At 39.7% G+C, this 18,960-nt stretch overlaps 1 protein-coding gene across 3 annotated transcripts in view; it reads left to right on the forward strand.

The window, feature by feature from the left end:
• Positions 1-18,960, forward strand: part of LRP3 (LDL receptor related protein 3) — a 28,992-nt gene that overhangs the window by 5,709 nt on the left and 4,323 nt on the right. For all 3 annotated transcript variants that reach the window (XR_008965857.1, XM_057374275.1, XM_057374276.1), the window contains 4 exons: positions 6,897-7,035; positions 15,178-15,386; positions 15,665-16,751; positions 17,900-18,032. Coding sequence is in view for 2 of the 3 variants with exons in the window: in XM_057374275.1 (XP_057230258.1) it covers positions 6,897-7,035; positions 15,178-15,386; positions 15,665-16,751; positions 17,900-18,032 (1,568 nt within the window). In the remaining variant the exon portion in view is untranslated. The remainder of the gene's footprint in view (positions 1-6,896; positions 7,036-15,177; positions 15,387-15,664; positions 16,752-17,899; positions 18,033-18,960) is intronic.

The following is an 18,960-nucleotide window of genomic DNA, read 5'->3' on the forward strand; positions in this document are numbered from 1 at the left end:
CCAAGGCCAGGGATCCTTGTCTCAGTGCCGGGAGGGCGCAGGCCTGGAGCTGTGTGGGCACGGCTGTGGGTACAAAGACAAAGGTGCTGTGCGGAGGTTRCGCCRCCATTTCTGTCATTTCTGTGCCTGTCCTGGGGCAGGAGCAGTGAACGGAACAAGGGCTGTGGCATGTTGGGCTCTGAGCACTTTGCACAGCATCACCCTCAGTTACACACTTGTCATTAGTGTTGTTGCTGTCTTTGTTTGTTTTCTTATCTGGTTGCTWTTTCCAGTAAATCAGCCCATAATCTGCATTTTGTCTCTCTCACCTGAGGGGGTGGGGGGATGGGAGTGGCTGCATCAGGTTTATTTTCCAGTTGGGCTTTAACCACAACAGAGTTATAGACTGCATCATTTGTCACTGTGATAGATAAAAATAGTAAGTTTGAGGCTAAGGTTATAGTGCATGCTGATATGCTTAGGGGAAAACTTCAGGTTTAGGAAATGTGCCTGGGAGCATCAAGTCAGGGAAAGTGGCTCATTTTGGAAGAAGCTAAAACAAGAATATTAAAAATGTTTCATGAATGCAAGCATGGAAATTCAACCAATATCACAGCCCTTTGTGTAATTTCCTTCTCTGTCGCAGTACTGTGACTTACTAGCATTATGGGAATATTGCAGTCAGGGTCCTCTTTGTGATAAGGGTCCTCTTGTGCCTGTCACTCCACCTTCACGTGCGTAGATGTACTTTATGCCTAAAGAGGCTGCGTCTTTTATTAAAACAGAAAATGCCAAATAAGGGGGATGGGAGGACAGGATATGGGAAAACAGAAAAATAATTCTAGGACAGTAGATCAATTAATGTGGAAGCTTGAGTGTTCAAGTCAACATCAGGGATTGAGAGAATGTTTCAATCAGGAGAAGGCAGTAATTTTATGATTAGGTAACCTGCTTAAATTAAACTCAGAGGAAGTGTGGATAAGATATGCAGGACATGTGTTGTTTGCAACACAGTATTTCCCATTCTTTCATTGGAAAAAGTACAGAATGCCATTTATGTCATAGTATGTTCTGCCTGGATGGTTCTTTAGCTTTTGATGGAGTCTGGCATCTGTTGGGTGTATGATACATGAGTTTACGAAGTGTAAACTGATTACACAGTGGCTTACTTAGACTGGTGATACTACATCAGCCTAAAATAYGTAGAGCTTCTTTCAGTTGGCTCTGCTGCTTTCTAATACCTTTTTTTCTCTGGAAATAAACTTGTAACATCTCACTTTTATTCTTTTAAGTATGCTGAAAATGTCAGAGTATTGTATTCTTCATGTTTTCTTGTCTTCATGCAGTTTTGAGTTACCTTGTCTCCTGATGGTGTAACTGGAGCTGGGGATGAAAATGATCATCAAAAGTCATTGCAACAGTATGATCCATGTGTAGCTTCTCTAACACATGCTTGCAGAAGACTAAGGCAGTCTGTTGATTGAGCAGTGTGAGCTTAGATTTTGTCACACCTGTGAGCTGAACCCTTGGACTGGACTGTGTCTTTGCTGAATCTGACTGGGGGCAGAAGCAGCCAACTGGAGAGTGGGCAAAGCGAAGGGGAGCCTTAAGTCTTCTTTTTTCCACAGGCATGAGGGATCTGCATTAAACCATGTGTGCAAGCCCTTCTTGAGGGAGCATTGTGAGAACTTGGGGAGAGTTTCCTGCTGACTCTGAGAAAACTGTGTGAGGAAATATATATTGCCAAGCATTTGGTTTTGAGCGGAGGTTCCTTGTGGCAGGTGCAAAACATCTTTTATCCTGGAGCAGATGGTTGGGATGTATTCCTTGTGAATAAGGCAGGCCTTGCTGCAGAAGAGTGTGAAGCTGCCGGATTTGTTTTTGCCTGAAAATYTATTCCAGCATTGCATAGTACCCTCCGTGCTGTCCTTTGGTGAAGCTCAGTGTTTGTTTTATTGTAGTTGCTCTTGCAAAAACAGGAGTAATATTATTCATGTGAAGTTTGCAACTTCAAGTTTGAAGTTTTGTATTTGTGGCGTACTTAACTGGCAGAGGGAATCTGCTGTGTTTACAGGAGAAGAAATCTATTTGATTATTACAGAAAGAGCCTCATTAAGATTTATGCCCTCTGGACAAAAACTCTAATCTCTTCTGACGTTTGTTTAAAGTTTGGGGTTTTCTTTTCCATTGTTAGGGGTTTTTTTGTTTACTTTTTTTTTTTTTTATAATTTAACTTTTCTTTAAAAGCACCATCTCAGGAAGATTTTTGGTGGGTTGGTTTGCCAATCCAGGAATTGGTATTTTTATATTTCTTCAGTAATACTAAATGTGGGAAATTTAAGCAGTTTGGAGCTTTYAGTAAATTGGATTTCACTTTTCTTCTAGGTTTGTGCAGAAAGACTGTGGAAATACACAGAAGAATTGTTGAAAAAGTGTTATCATTGCTCTTCTTATGTGTTGTCATTGATAAGGCCTTCAGAATCCAGGACTGTATCTTTCTATTTAGGAACTTCCCTTTCCTTTATGTATGTTTTGGCCGCTTGAACAGGCTTTTGTTTGTTTTCCCTAAGGAATTAGACTCTTATGCTGAAGCCCAACTTAGTAACACAGTACTTAGGCATGTGTATGATTTTGCAGGCTTCATGGCCAGGAACTGAGAAGGGAATTGGGACCCTTTTATTGATTAATGAAGCCCCAACAGTATAAAATTCTGCCCTTACGTRATTTTACTATTTTGTTGCCAGCATTGAAGGCTGTGTTTAGTGGAGGTTTTTCTTTCAAAATTTATGCGGTGAAAAAAGAGCTGCTGCAGGTGGTGCTCAGGTACTTCACCTTGTCTGCCTTGCAGCAGTGAGTGCACAAGGAGTAGAGAGGCAAGTGACTGCTTTAGGAAGGAGGTCGATTGATGTTTGCAAATCTTATAGTAATGAGCCTTGGTGGGAGAAAAAAAAGGCATCAAAAACATGAAGCAATTAAGTAAGGTTTAGGAAAATGCTATCATAGTTTTGGGTGGGGTGTATGTATCCCCAGTTTGCTCCAACACGTTTAGGGAACCGTCGACATACTGTTAAAATAGTGTAATTAAGTTTTGCCAATATTGTCTTGGTCTGATTCATAATTGGATAGTGTATTCCATAATCATTTATGCCCAAAAATTGTTATTGTATCTTTAAGTTTCCACGGCCGGGAATGTTGTGTGTGTCTGTGTGTTGTGCGTGCCTGWGAGTTTGCTTTGGTGCGCACGTTTCTCAAAAGCTGCCATGGCAGCCTTTCTGCCCCTCGCAGTTGCGGGGTCGGAGATTGCACGAAGGGAAGCTGCAGCGACGCCGTTTGCAGCCCCAGGCTCGGTCTCTTCTCCTGTGGCGGTTCGGGAAGTCGGAGGTACCGCACAGAGAAGAAAACAGCTGCCATAAGCCGTTTCCAGCCCTTGTCTCGGTCTGTCTCCCTGCTCACAGTTTCGGTAGCTGGAAGTGGTGCGCCGGGAGAAAAGGGCAGTGAGACCCAGCCCGGTTCAAGGCACTATTTGGCCGCACCCAGCCGAGAGCATCCAGCCCAGCCACCCTATCTTGACTGCCCCTATCTGTAGGAAGACGAATTCCCTCCGTGAGTTTCCAGACTCCCGAATCCAAAGAACTTCAGTCAGGGCTCTCCCCATCACCACATAAGCCAAGTGAGAGATAAGAGAGCGGCGGGGAGCGGAAAAGACTGACCCATTTCCCCCTTTGTCCTTTGACTCATACACTCAAATCCAGGGCACCATCTTGGGGGGTGTGTGCCTGGCACTTTTTGTTTGGGGTCTCTTTTTGTTTTGAGGAGTTCACGGAATTGAGCAGTTTTGTATCTGGTGGCTATTTGCTGTTGTTTTTGGCTGTTGTTATTCTACTTGTTAGTAAAGGGTTATTTTTTCACTCAATCTATTTGTATTCATTACCTACTTGGAACCTAAGGGGGATAGCTAGACCTGGAGGTTTCTCCTTTAAATTGTCTTAAACCAAAAAGAAATATGAATTCAGATTAATGGTCCATTCAAATCAAGACCCTTTGATTTTGATTGTTCTTTTGATTTTGAGTAGGACAAGTCTGAAATGCTTGAGAAGTGTCAGAGGGGATAAGGCCATGGTAAAATATTGGCCAACAATAGCCATTGTCAGGTGAGCTACCCAAAATGCCATATAGTGTCAGTGCAGCCCTTACCTTGCTATGTCCTTAGATTTGCACAGCTACAATTCTTCTTCTACAATTCTTTAAAGGAAAAATCTGTTTGTGACTATTCTTTCCTTGCCTTACTTTTATACCAGATGTGCAGTGTTAGTAAGAAAAAGCATTTCTTACTGAAGACCGGAGCTGTGAGGTTACAGCAGATCCTCTACGCTGGGAAGCCTTACATAATAAAAAAAGAAAAATATGTAGTGATACTACTTCAAAAAAGCTGGGATACTTAAGTAACTATTGCTCAGAGTCTTTGTAATTACATAATAAAACTAGAAACAAGCATTTGGGAGAATAACAGCTACACTAACTACACTGATGAACGTGTGAATGGAAGTGCTCCSGTGGAGCCATCAGCCTCTCAATAGGAATTCATTAGAATGGAGACTAAATAAGTTTTGTGTCCTTGTGATTCTGTAATATTGCAAATACTCCGAATAAAGGATATTAATCCGGAACATTATTTGTTACAAGGACGGCAGAAGTATTTGCAGAGGTGTTACGGGAAGCCTCTGTGTTGGGGTTAACCTTAGAGTTTGGGAAAGGTTTGAGCTGCAGGTGATGTGATCAGGGAGCAGCTTGTATGCTYGMCATGGCCCTGCCTTGTGTATCAMGCTGTGATTGSTTAACAGAGCCTGTGGACACCACTTGACCGGCGATACAATTGGATAAGAAGGTTCATGGGCGGTGGCTCTGCGGGGCGGACAGCCAATCAGTATTTAGCCTGGTAAAATTAAAGTATAAAAAAGCACAGCTGTCCGAAAACAAGGGGATTTTTTCGAACCAGCTAAGAAGTTGTCTGTGTCCTCTGTTCCATCACAAATGGCTGTGCCCAGTGTTGGCACACATATTAGTCAGGAAAGAGAAGACTTGTGTCGCACCTCTGGATAGTGCTGTCTGGTATATTTGTTCTTTCACTTTGTACATTCAGTGTCCTTCCCATTTTGAAGTTTTATTAACCTGGCAGTTAGGAAATGCATTCTTTCCAGCTCTTTTATGTGTTTGCTAGCTCTTGGTCCTCTTTTGCTGTGATGTGTTGATGCAGTAACAAGTATGTGAAGGAGCACATTTATAGACATAAAGAAATTGAGAACTAGAGTTGAAAAGTCCTGTGGATCTTATATTTGCTTTTATAATTGTATAATTGTAACTGTGTCTCAGTATTTTCCAGCATCTAGCATGGAGCCTCTCTAGTCTTAGAAATATGATAACAAAAATGTTTTTGTAACTGCATTACTGCAAAATATTTATTTGGAAACAGATGTTTCTATGTATTTATGTATTCTGTATGTTTTTGTGGCCTTTGAAACTAGTAGGAATTATATGCATGTATTTCAGTGGAATGTCCTACCTGGATAGTAAAACTAATAGCATTTTTGTTTTTTGCCTCAGGTGAGTTACTTCAYGTTTTTTGTATTCCTGTGAGTCTCACTTAAAAAGTGCTTACTGTGAACAAACAGAATAGTGCCAGGCCCAGGTTTCCTGGAGGGGACATGCTGCAGCCCAGCCCATCATCTACCAGAAGCTCCACAGGCAGCCCTGCCACCTGACTTGGCTACAGCCAAGTAGCTTTGCGGGTACTCCTTCCCTCCATCCCTCCACTGCAGCCAAATCTGATCCTGAATGAGAATTGAAAATAATGTATTTATGTGGCTGGATTTCAACCRATACTGTAAATCTCTCATTTATAATGCAGTGTTTTGGATGCATGTGTGTATRAGATGGCAAGGTATAAGCAACCTTTTTTTCCCCTTGCTATGTTTTTCAAGCTTACAAGAACGTAAGCTGTCAAAAACTGGAATATTCAGTTGCAGTCCACAAGTAGTGCTCTAAATAGTAACTTGTTTTAAAAACAGTTTAAATAATATTTTTGGAGAATGTTCAGAATAGCTATTGCGTTACAGTGAATTTTCCCTCTTGTAGTCTGCTAAGAGTAAGTTTTCCTATCAGAACACCTTTTCAACTTGACCTTGGAACACTTAATTTTCATTTTTGAATTGCTTAATTACAGATTTTAAGTATTTGATGTAGCCTGCTGTTTTTCATAGGAAGAACTAAATGTACCTTCAGAGTGCTGAGCTTTATTTGCCCTTGTTTGCTCCTTTTTCTGTCTTGAAAATTTTTCCCATCTATGTGGGTTCAGAAGGAATTTAGAGTAATTTGGTAATGTTCAATGAAAACATTTAACAGTGGACTCCAGTTTACATTTTTGTGGGAGGAATGGGAGGTGGGGGTTGGTGGGTGGTAGTAGTTTTTTAACCATTTCAAACTCTTCACATCTGTCATATGGTTAAGAGAATAAACAACATGTCCAGCAGCATGTTACAACAAAATTAGCACCTAGCTACTTTACAGTTAATATAGGTCTTCTTCACTTGCTGGGTGACCTACCTAGGCTTTGGGAAGCTGATAAGAAGGATTTCTGTATCACATTCTCTTGGCAGATCCATGCAGTAATATTGATTGTAGCCTGTGGTGGATTTATACAAGATTGTCGAGTGGTCCTGCATCGAAATGCAGGTTATGCTTACCTACACTTGGTGTGGGTGTCGGAGGTAAAAATCAGGGCAGGGAAGAAAGCAGTAAGAGGATAAAACTGTTGACTCTCATTTGTTTGTAATCCCYAGAAACTGAAAGCTCTTGAAGCTAATATGAATTGTTGATTAGACAAAGCATTAACAACATTATTTTTCTCCCCCTTTTAACAGCTGCTTGCAGTGGAGAACTGGAACAGCGCACAGAGAGACGGGGAGTCATCTATAGTCCTTCTTGGCCATCAAAYTATCCTCCAGCTGTAAATTGCAGCTGGTACATCCAAGGAGATCATGGAGACATGATAACAATTAGGTATGGTTTAATATTTTGTAGAGGTAAAGGATTGGTTTGCTGAAATGAAACAAAATGCAAGTTCTTACCTGATACACCAATGTGAGGCTGTCTTCAGAGCTACTGGATGATCAATGAAAGCCAGAATTGGTTACTCTGGAACATGATTGCAGGTTGGGCACCTCTCTCTTTTTAAAAATGCTTCACTCTGTCTTGTTTCTCTAGGCTACTTCTGATATCCACAATTACACAAGTCACTTGTGGTCTTTTAATGTATTTATCTTCACAATGCCTGTGTGAGATTTCATATACCTCTGACAGATGAGGGGTGGGAAACAATAATATATTTACTCACATTAAAGAGTCTGCTTTTCCTTCATTGCTTATAAATAGGAGTAGGTGAAGGTTATAAAACCTGGAACAGCCTTAGTGAGTGTGTAAAATTCTTGAAGCAAAAATGGCTTTTTCACTAAGGTCTTGAAATGGACCTATGTTTAATAGATAGTRATAGAAGGTGATTATTGCTTGTTGTTACCTGTTTACCAAAAGACACATGCTGTCCTGCTTAATATTTATTTCCAACAAATCAAACAATAGCATTTGTGGCACAATTGCAGCTCAATTCTAGAAAAATGCTATTCAGTAAAGACTAAAATGTATTACAAATGGTTTCGGCTATAATATGAGCATACTGTAAATGTGCTTAATTTCTGTGAGCTAGTGGTAGGGTCCCTCATGAACCAAGAATTTCTTGCTTCAAAAATAAACCTAGAACAATATTTTTTGGTGGGGATTTAGCACTGTTACATTTGACACCATCTGCTCATTCTTTGCTCAGCTGCTTAAAAGGACTGCAAAAACTCTTCAACTGCAGATGCTCAGAAAGTAAAACCAAATCTGCCACAGATGGAATAATAGGAAGGCTCCACCATCCCTAGTTGAAAATAGGAGCTACTCACCAAAAGTAATGAAGTAAATACCTGCTAGCATTTGAAATTTATAAATAGAAACATGCTTTTAAACCCCATTACATTGGACTTTGGGAATTTGTTTCAAAGCAGAGATTGTTGGAAACTGAGAAAGCATACAAATGAGGCACAAGACTTGRCTCTGGAGAATAATGTTGCAGTTTACGCTGTGAGAATATCTCAGAGCCTCCAATTAGAATTAGGRCTCTCTCCTGCAAGTATGAGTGTAACAGAGGCTAAAGAAATACAGGAGCATGAGATGTGGCAACTGGTAATAATGTGTGTACAGTTTAGGTGTATGTACAGCAACATCACTTGAAAGATTTCTTCTTAATGGGTTTGTTTGCTATCCCTGAATGCACAGCCATATCCTGCCTTCCTCTGCACATGTGAACAATAGGAACTACGTGTTTACATCCCAGAGACTAGTGTTGTGGTGTTATGTTTCTGACTATAAGTGTACTTGGAATGACTCACTCCAGTGTATGAAATGCAAAATGTTACRGCATCTGAGGATTTCTTTACAAGACTGTTGCCCTTGTAATACCAAGGATGTAGAAGAAGGAGCTGACTTTCCTAGGTTGAGGTTTCAAATGCAGATATGTTTTCTGCTTACCAGTTGGGTATGCTTCTTATTCAAACAATGTGTTGGTAAGGGCATAAGAGTAGCTTTTAAAATTTTCTTAAGAGAATCATACACAATTCTTGTGCTAAGATCTGGATTTTGAACGGTTTAAAAAAATCCCATCTCCTTTGTGTTTTGTTACACTATATGCATTTCCTTTGATCTTGAGTTCTCGTTGACAATAAGACAGCAGTGTTATGTAAGAGATATATATAATGAGATACAGCAGGAGTCATTAAGGAATAAAATTGCAATTGAAAGTATTTTTTATTTCTAAACTGTTTGTAGTTGGTTGTTATTTTTTATAAACCTCTTATTCAGCAGCTTTCAGTACAACAGTGAGCAGRTCTACATGTGGATGTGGAATGCTGRCTCCTATGCCCATGTTCTTTAGAAGCTATGTCTTAATGTCTGTCATTCATGTATAGAGTGATTTGCTTCATATCCTCACATATGCATGCTTATTGTTTTGTGTTATAATTTACTTTTTAGAAATCCTTGAGGGAGCTTTCCCATATGTTCTTTGTGCTTATACCGCTCTATGTGGACATTTCAATACTTTTTTCAAGTTTGTATGTTTTATGGAATGGTTCTATTGAGACCTGGGAGCAAGTCTGTAGTAGCCACTGAGTTCCAGAACTATGTTATGTCTCTTTARGTTCAGTTACTAGTTATTGTTTCAAAAACAACTTGGTTTTTCCACCCGCTTTCTCTATTTTTATGCTTCTTTTCACAGAGGATTACAAAAAAATCATGTCATAAGATTASATAAAGATATCATATGCAGTAACTGCCTTTGTACCATCCTTTATAGGCTTTGTAGGTGTATGTTTCCTCTTATMTGAGAAAAGATCAAAAAAGTTTTTGTTTAGCAGTTGCTGTTACCTTCTGGATGTAATTAACCCTGAAGTGGGCAGAGTACAAATTTATTATTTTATTATTGGAATTTAGGGGACTGTGAGTAAAATGTTCTGCATGTTCAGAATTCAAGAAAGAGTATTGAAAAGCAGTCTACTTACTGACCCACTCAAGCTATCTCTTATTAATTGAGGTGAGGGGATCACCTTCATTGACTTTCACTTCAATGATTCATGACACTGGCTTTGAAAAAAGAAATTTTCAGTTACCATTTGAGTTTTAATTTCTACATAAAATTGAGATCCATTCATATATTCTTGCTAGTCTGTAAKTGTGTGAAGGGTTAAAGGGACTGCTTCATAGTCTATTTACCAAAATAATAGTGTTTCAGAACTTGACATTAATTGGAAAAAAAAACTCATAATAGCCATTTACTTGCTCAGCTTTTGAAGAAACAATCCCCGTGTCTCTTGCCTAAGGTTATGCAGTCAGCTGGTGCTTGGGAGCAGAATAGAACTTTCCTGACTTCAGGTCCTTGTGCTTCAGTGGTTAAGCAGAAGTTTTTAATGAGTCAATTAAGTCATCAGTTGTTCACAGTCTGCACATTCTGTGAGAAGTTGGCAAAGAGAAGTAACTTTTCTTGCTTAATTGGTTGGTTTTATTTTGGTACTGTGCTCTACTGATCTACCCATAATACTTATTCTCCAATTCTTAAAATGAATTTAGAGGGCCAAATTGGGCATTTACTCTTTTATTTATCTCCTAATTACTTTCATTCAGATATTGCAGAAAGCTTTTTTTTTTTTTCTTTAATCTGTAGTCCTTCATGCCCAAATTACTGAAAGAATTGTAGAGAATTCCTTACATTGTTTATAGAGGTATTTTTTTCCTAGCTGCTACTGTTTCTTTCAGTGCAGATGGCAGAAAACTTTGCAGGAAGCACATTTTTCTCATCTATATACACTGTTAATATGTATTTATGATAATCTGGTTTAATGAAGTTCTGTCCAGCAACATAAAAGTACTTGTCAGTTAATAGGAAGATACTATTGTAGGCTGTTGCCTACATCATATGAGTACATAGGTGAGAACTGATATATATGACCAACCTTGTAATTTTCTGTAAACTCCTGCAGTTCTGCTTACTGTTGAAGGCAGTGTTTTTCAGTATCATGCCACTGAAAGAAGAATCAGTTGAATTGGCTGATTTCTGCAGAATTCAGTAATAACAAGACTTATTGCTGCGTTTCTCCATTCACATTGAGTTGGTCTGATCTTCAAATTCTGAATACTTTCAGTGTTTGATAGGCTATTGTACTTTTGTATAAAAATGTGGAAGAGACATTCCAAAAGTAAGACAACTGGAGTTGCTGCTTTTGAATACCGTCTTTTAGGAGAGGTGAAACCTGCAAGATTTGGTCCAATAATTTTGATCTTGTGCATCAGTCTCCTTCTCTATTCATGTATTGTTTTGGAGATCCACAGGTAGCAGTGAGAACAGCCCAAGGGCCATACCTTATTAAAGGATCTTCTGTGATGGATGTTGTGTTTTATTAACATTTCAGTTCTAGTGCTCAAAATACCAGTGTTTGACTGYTTTTCCCCCCTTGCCCTGTGAACTTAGGCTGTGTGCTCTGATTGTGGAGAGGAATAAAAGYCTGGAAGAAAGCCAGGTTCTCCTTCCCTTTATCACCAAGTGCCAAGATGCTCTAGCAGGGGAGCATAGCCCTAGAAGTGAAGCTCCTGGGTGAAGGGGAGTCTGGAGCAGCTGGGGTGTGGGGGGAAGGCCGTAGTTGATGTGTGCAGGGGCTGGGGTTTTGTGCCATTGTGCACTGCAGCTTGCATGGTAGGATGGACTTCTGGGTCCATGTACTGGTCCTTCAGACCTGTCAGAGGGCTTTGCTGGCAAGGATTAGTGACTAAGCAGACCTGTCTTTCGCTTTTCTTCTGAAATCCTATGCTTTCCTGCCCAAGATGTTTAAAAATACTRCAATACTGACTGGTGCTGCATGAGRTATGGGTGACATTATACATGAGTACTCTCTGTTTCAGTACAGCTCCTGTTTCTTGTTTTTGATGCAGAGGGTCTGAGAATTTCCTCAAGAGCAGTAACTRCAGACTTCAGTACTTTTCCAAAGACTATACAATGTCTGTGTGGTCCTACAAGCACTACAAGCATAAGTCTTTGTCCCGTATTTCCACTGTGTGCCATCACTCATTCAACCACTGGACCAGTCCTTTGGATAGAAAAATTTGCATTCCAGCCTGAGAAAGCTCAGCTGAATAAATGTCTTGTGGGTAGCAGGATTATTCTTCAGAAGACTGTAATGGAGTAGCACTAAATCTTCTAATTACAGATGATGAAAGAAGTGAAGTACTAGAGGCTGACTGCAGTATGCAGGACTCTTGGCTAAAATAAATCAGTTTGCTACTTAATGTCAGAGTATTATGGCAGAAATATCTGACACAAAAACTTGTCACAAATACATTATATAGTGAGCCCCACTTTTATATACATACGAATGCAAACATGTATTCATATTGTTTTCCTATTTCTTTGCAAGGTTTTTTGTGGTGAGGGCTTGTTCAAGTGTATCATGCATTTGGTCTTGTGTAAAATCACTGTCAAAGTAAATGAGGAAAAATTTGCTTCTAGTAGGGGCAGTATAACTTAAAAGGGTGGTGGAATAGAGTGACAATGCCTTCATCGATGGAAAATTTGTTGAAAATACATCTGTTCATTAGTTTGCATAAGGTGGAACATAATTGCTTTGACTTTGCTTTGACGCGTAGGGGAAGAAATTATGGTATCTATTGCATGTAAACCTTTGCATTGGAACTAGAATATATTTCAGAGAAATTGTGTTTGAAACTCCTAGGCACAGGTGGATTAACTGATGGTAAATCAGTTTGTTCTTGTGAATACTCTGTATTGCCTTTTTCGAATACCAAGGCATTTTTTTCAGTAGCTTGTGTATCTCTGAGAGGCATGGTGTTTTCAGGGAATCTGTTRAACACAGTGTTTCCTTGCAAATCTATTCTGCCTCATCACCCTTGTGCTCTGTGGCTAAGGTTTGGATTTGTTRGTAGAGAAGTGTGGGATTCTGCCTGAATCTGTTTGAGATCTACAGCTGACACTCAGGAAAGTCAGTTATCCTCTGGATGCTTGGGCTTCTGCATTGGCAACTGGAACTAAAGGTTCTTTCTCTTCCACAGCCAAAAAAAAAGCTGTTTATTAGCAATGTACAATATTAGACTGTCAAGGTGCAAGTAAAAGATATTAATTGTACATGAATGCAGGCTCTTGAGGGGTATTGCTGTTATCTASAAATGACTTTGTAAACAAGGTTATGTGCATATAGCTGACTTTTCTGTACTCTTCCKTTGTGTAAATCTTAAAAGMGTTAAACWTTTTTTTYYYCYTTTTTTCTAGAAAGAAATGCATTTTAAAGTAAGTTATAGACAGCTTATTATATAGGCAAATTCTCCCCTGGGTTTTTGCAGTCTGTGTTGTGTAACYACACTATGGCTGAATTATTTACTTGATAGACAAAAGTAGCTCTTTTCAGCAGGGCAGGGAAAATGAGTGACTGTAAGACCCAGTTGAAGGGCTGGGAATTGAGTAGGATAGGAGAAAAGTTKGTTTGCCTCTTTAGGGTTGATCCTGGTGCATCTAAAATAACTGCAGAAGTAAAGGATCAAAAGATTTAGTAAATRGACTTGGTCGTATCACACAAACAAAAGTTTTTCTAGTCATTCCCACTCCCCTTTCCCAGTTTTGAGTTTTTATTTCTTGATTTAGTGATTGTTCCCTTTACTTAAAAATTTTTGTTGTTGGGCAAATAGGTATTTCTAACAGTCAAAAAGTTTTCATTAAAAAAATTCCTATGAACAATCCTCCAAATAAGTGATAGAAACCCTGCATGATGTGTGGTGCCAAAATTAATTACAGAGAGCAAAACTGATGTGGTAGCTTAGTAATGCTGTCTCACTCCTAGTGTAACAAACAGACTTTGTGTGAGTGCCTATGGTTTCTCTGATGCTTTGGGTGGTTTCTTTTCATGATGCAGTGGCTGTTCACTTTTTTGGTYATTAAAAACATTTTATGCAGAACACCTGTAACAGAAATACTCTAGTTTATCTTCAAGTGGCTGAGCACTTAAATATTTGTATTTGGGTTGCACAGTCATCTAAAACTTCCTTGCTACATATGCTGGTTTCAGRAGCTTGATGAGATTGCTTATAGCAAAGAATTAAGTGGTGTAGGAATATTTCTTCCTAGMTGGGAAGACACACAGGTTGGTGGGAGAAAAAGAAGAGGAAGAACTTATTTCTGGACCAATTGTCCTTGCACATATGTTGTTTGTCATCTCTTAATTTTAACTTATCACTTTCGGTGCTCTCTTACTTCTCATGACCTTGCTGATGATTTTTTTTTTAACATTATTAAGCCAATGTGTTTGGCAGAATTTACAGGTGTGAGTAGGCTGAGTCTCCTGCTTAAATGAATTAGCTAGTTTACATAGTTGCTGTTCTTTCCCTTTCACCTTCAAAGGTTACGATCTAGCAGGCAATGACAGTCTTTTGYAAATACACATTGATATCACAAAATTATCTTTCCATTTATCTTTTTCAAAGAATTTGTCTTTGATATTTGTGAAAAATCCTTTATGGARGTATTTTGTAGCAACTTTTCTGCCTTTCTGAAACTTCTGTCAAGATATTTATATGGAGTATTCTAGCAAGTTAGCTGAGTTATATAAAAGAGAACCAAAATTAATTTCTAAGTGTTCTGAGCAATGTGCCCTTTCCTAATGAATATGCTTTTCTGTGCAATCTGCAATCTGCCATTGTCATTGCATATTTGCTGAATGCAAATACAGTCTGTTTTATCAGACAACAAATACCACTTGTGATTCCTGAACCACAGGTTAGGGAGTATTATCCGGTTGTATTCAGTGTTCTGCAAGCAGTCAGGGTACCTCTTTGCACTAGGTAAGCTACTACTGAATAAYCACTGGGCTTGTGTCAGCAGAAGGGCTGGAAATTTGACTATGAAGGGTTATAGCCATGTTTGCTCTGCATTTGTRCTCCCAGAAAGGGAGTATTTTAATRTTTGAATTAAAATATAATGGTGTTAGAKTTTAGGTTCYKTTTCATTTCCACCCGTATTCTCTTCTTGTTCTCTTCTTGCCATCCATAGCTCGAAGAGTGGATTTATGTCTCTTGTACTTGGCCCTTCAGGGTTCTTTGTACTGCTTCCTATTGTTCTTTTTYCAGCACATTAGTCACTTCTGTCATCCCTAGTTTCATAACCTTTAAGGTTGGAAATGACTGAAAATTAATGACTGAAATGACTGAAATTAATCTACCTTCTGCRTAGTGTATTCTGGAATTTTGCTTTTCCTCATAGCTGTATTTTAGGGAGCAATTTTATTTAAGGACTGAGTAAAAGAGGAATCATTCTTTCAGCTTTTGGAGCTACTTTGACATGATGTCCATGCTTGTGAGATGGGCGCTTTCCCAAATTGGGGGATGTGCTTTAATTCTGTACACTGAAAGTAGTAAATAGAAGGTAGATGTTTCATTATCTTTGAATGTCAGCATTGCTTGGTGCAGAAAGTCAGCCATTAGAATCTGTTCTTTCTCTGTTAGGCTTTGTTCCAGACACATGTCCTCTCTGTAACTTGCTCTTCCTTTTATTCTTAACAGTTTTAAGAATTTTGATTTGGAAGACTCTCAGAAGTGTGCACTGGACTGGTTGATGATTGGCCCATCTTCCAAGAGGGAGGAGTACAAAGTGTGTGGATCTTCCATACCTCCATCTTTCATCTCTGCAAGAGACCACGTATGGATATTTTTTCACTCAGATGCATCAAGCTCAGGACAGGCTCAGGGATTTCGCCTTTCTTATATTAGAGGTAAAATCTTACGGTTGGTTTCACTTTAAACTCGCTCTGCCAATACTTGGAAGATGGTAGTACTTTTTCTTGACTGGAGTCTTGGGCCAGTTTTGATGAATTTARAGTGTTGATGTTGTAACACTGATATTATTTGCATGTGGCTTTTTAACAATATTCCTGAAGTGTACTGGTCTGACCGATTGACTTGTGATATGCAGGGTAGTAGATATTAAAGTGATATCAGATAGTTCCAAAAGTCTTGATACTGACTTTTTTCTCCCTGTCCTCTTTCACAGGGAAGATAGGTCAGTCTGTGTGCCAGCCAGATGAATTCCATTGTGCAAACAGGAAGTGTATTCCCAGTACCTGGAAGTGTAATTCCATGGATGAGTGTGGTGATAACTCAGATGAGAAAAATTGCACTGTCCCTCCAACAGACCCTCCATCCAGCATCTGTCCCTCAGGAATGTTTCAGTGCAGCGCAGCCCACTCCACCAAATGCTTGATGAATGAGCTCAGATGTAATTCTGTTAAAGACTGCGGTGATGGTTCAGATGAAGATAATTGTCCTGATCTTTCCTGTGGCAAAAGGCTGGGTAATTTTTATGGATCTTTTGCCTCCCCAGACTTATTCCGTGCTGATCACAGCAGATCAGACCTTCGTTGCACATGGTATGTGGACACACAGGATAATCGGCATGTTCTGTTGCAGCTCAATTTGCAGTTAGGCTACAATGACTATGTAAAGGTGTATGATGGCATTGGAGAGAGAAGTGATAAATTAATGCAGACATTTTCTCACCACAACAACAGGCATTCAGTGAGTGTGGAGTCATCAAAGGGCCAGCTCACTGTCTTGTATCATGCCCGCTCCAAGAGCATTGGCCATGGATTCAATGCAACGTATCAGGTGAAAGGTTATTGCCTTCCTTGGGAGTACCCTTGTGGAAGCAATGAGGATTGTTTCACTGATAAGCAGCATTGTGATGGCTGGTGGCATTGTCCAAATGGCAAGGATGAGGAGAACTGTCCTGCTTGCCAGAAGAATGAATACCCATGTGAAGGAAACAGTGGACTTTGTTACTCAATACTTGACCGCTGTAATAACCAGAAGAATTGTCCAGATGGCTCAGATGAAAAAAACTGCTTTACTTGCCAGCCAGGAAACTTCCATTGTGGAACAAATCTGTGCATCTTTGAGACTTGGCGCTGTGATGGCCAAGAAGACTGCCAGGATGGAAGTGATGAGCATAACTGCCTGGTGATCGTTCCCAGGAAGGTCATCACAGCTGCTCTGATTGGGAGTCTCGTGTGTGGCTTGCTGCTAGTGATAGCACTAGGTTGTGCATTTAAGCTATATTCTCTAAGGACCAGGGAATACAGGTAAGTGTCTTACTTTGTTGGTATTTTCATAACTGTGGTGTTTTTTTCTGTTTTGTTAAAAGGAAAAAAGAGTTGATTCTTAGCCAGAGAGTTTGTAAAATAYTGTGAAATCAAATCCAAGGACTTGATGACAGCTAAATAGTAGTSACTACATTAGGCTTAGAAAAGATTTCTGGGATTAGCGAGGGGAATATCAGCTCTTCTGTGGTCTRTGAGACATTTATTGTGCCACATGGCAGAATCTGTATCTAACCTAATCTATCTTGAGCCRTTTCATTTTGTCCTTCTCCCCTTGSWACAAASCCCTTGCCCCTGCCAAAAACTGAATRCTGAACTGTTACAGCGGAGTCTTTACTGAATCTGGGTTGACTAACCCTTCARCCCACCCCAAATACTCTAGTTCTCAATTCTGCTAAAAGTGATGTCCTGCTGTGGTGGGGCCTATTCTGGGCAAGAGTTTTCCATGGTATAAGCTATATCCCTTTTCTCTGGTCCTATATGCCTGGTTTTAGGTGTAGGGTGTATTTTCCTGTGTGTTATGTGTATGTGTAAGTGGGGTTCTGCCCTGTAGGAGAGAGTCATAAGGGACTTCCTGGTTCCTATKTTATGCCATGTGCAGCAGCTCTGTGCTATGCTGCTGACACTGTTTATGTCTTAAACAGTGTGCTTTACATTGTCTCTGGATCAAATCTGCACGATTAAGGACCTGCAAAAGAGCTGCTGTGCTAAGGTGGGAACATCAATGCCTCTGTTCTGGCAGGACAGTGAAACCTCTCTGCAGTTGCAAGCTACCCCTGTTTGCGTGATTGTTTCCAGTTCTTAATATCTTTCCTAAAAAGAACCTTTGGGCCCTTGCTGAACAAGTTACTGCTGTTACTGGCACAATGGCTACTGGCCAGTTGAAAAACTTCAGTTGCCGCTTTGTTCAGCCTGAGACTGCACTAGAGAGTTTGCTGGTTTGATTCACTCATATTTATACCCTGTACTCTTAGTCTTTTTGTTTATTTTAGCATCCTGATAAGGTTTTCATGTAGCTYAGTGGAAGGTTCGTGGTTTTACTCCTAGCATGAGCCTCTTTTATACATTAATGTGAGGGAGGCAAGACATGTTACTTCTTTTCCTTGTTTTCTCTCTGGTTCTGTTTGCAGAGCATTTGAGACTCAGATGACACGACTGGAGGCAGAGTTTGTGCGGCGGGAAGCTCCGCCTTCCTATGGACAGCTGATTGCACAAGGGCTTATCCCCCCRGTTGAAGACTTCCCTGTGTACAATGCATCACAAGTATGCAAACACAAATGCCAATGGATACTATAACTACTACCAAACTACTATAAATTAGATAAAATCAGTCTGAAACTGTATTTCCATGGCTGGGCTAATTATATGGAAGTAATATAAAAATATGCATATGTTACATGGAGCTGAGGAACCACAGTCCCGCAGGTGCTGTGGGTAATTTTGAACACAGTACATATATTTGTTGGGGAACAGCAATGATATAAACATGTGCAGTTTTGCTGTACATCTAGACAGAATGAATAGAGACAGAGAGAAGGGTCAGAAACTAAATAGAAAAAAAATAAGGCTTTTGAAGCTGAAATTTTAAATAAACCTGAGATGGTAAGAAAATGAAGTCTCTAGCAATATTTTTTGAAAATTCTTGATTTTCCAAAATTATTATTTTTCATTACAGATAAATTACAATGGCCATTAAGTCATTCTGTTTCATTGCTGAGTACTCAAAAAACTCCTGTACCCTGCCAGAAGTATCCAGCTGAGATACAGTTCCTAATGTGATAAAGCTTGTTACTCCGGTGGAAAATAATCTTCTCAGGCAGACAAGTAGAGCTTAAACTCATAAAGAAAGCACTGTAAAGGACAGAAGTTGYGGCTGCCTGTCCCTGGCAGTGTTCAAGGTCAGGTTGGGTGGGGCATTGATCAGCCTGTTCTAGTGAGAGTAGTTCACAGCAGGGAATTTGGAATCAGATGATCTTTAAGGTCCCTTCAAGGAAAGCCAAACGGTTCTATGAATCTATAAAAGTCCTTTGGTACAGGCAGAGTTCTCTTTAATGTTCTCAAATAGTTTGTTAGAAAATATGCATTTAACAAGGAAGCATAGGGATMGAGTCTGAGTATTGTGGTGGAGTGAAGATATTAGTGGGGAGAGGAGGGTTAWGAAGTCTTTTGAGTGTGTGTGAAATGCTAGTTT

This window comes from Malurus melanocephalus, unplaced genomic scaffold (assembly GCF_030028575.1).
Source record: "Malurus melanocephalus ecotype Western Australia unplaced genomic scaffold, MMel_1.1 scaffold_221, whole genome shotgun sequence".
NCBI lineage: Eukaryota > Metazoa > Chordata > Aves > Passeriformes > Maluridae > Malurus > Malurus melanocephalus.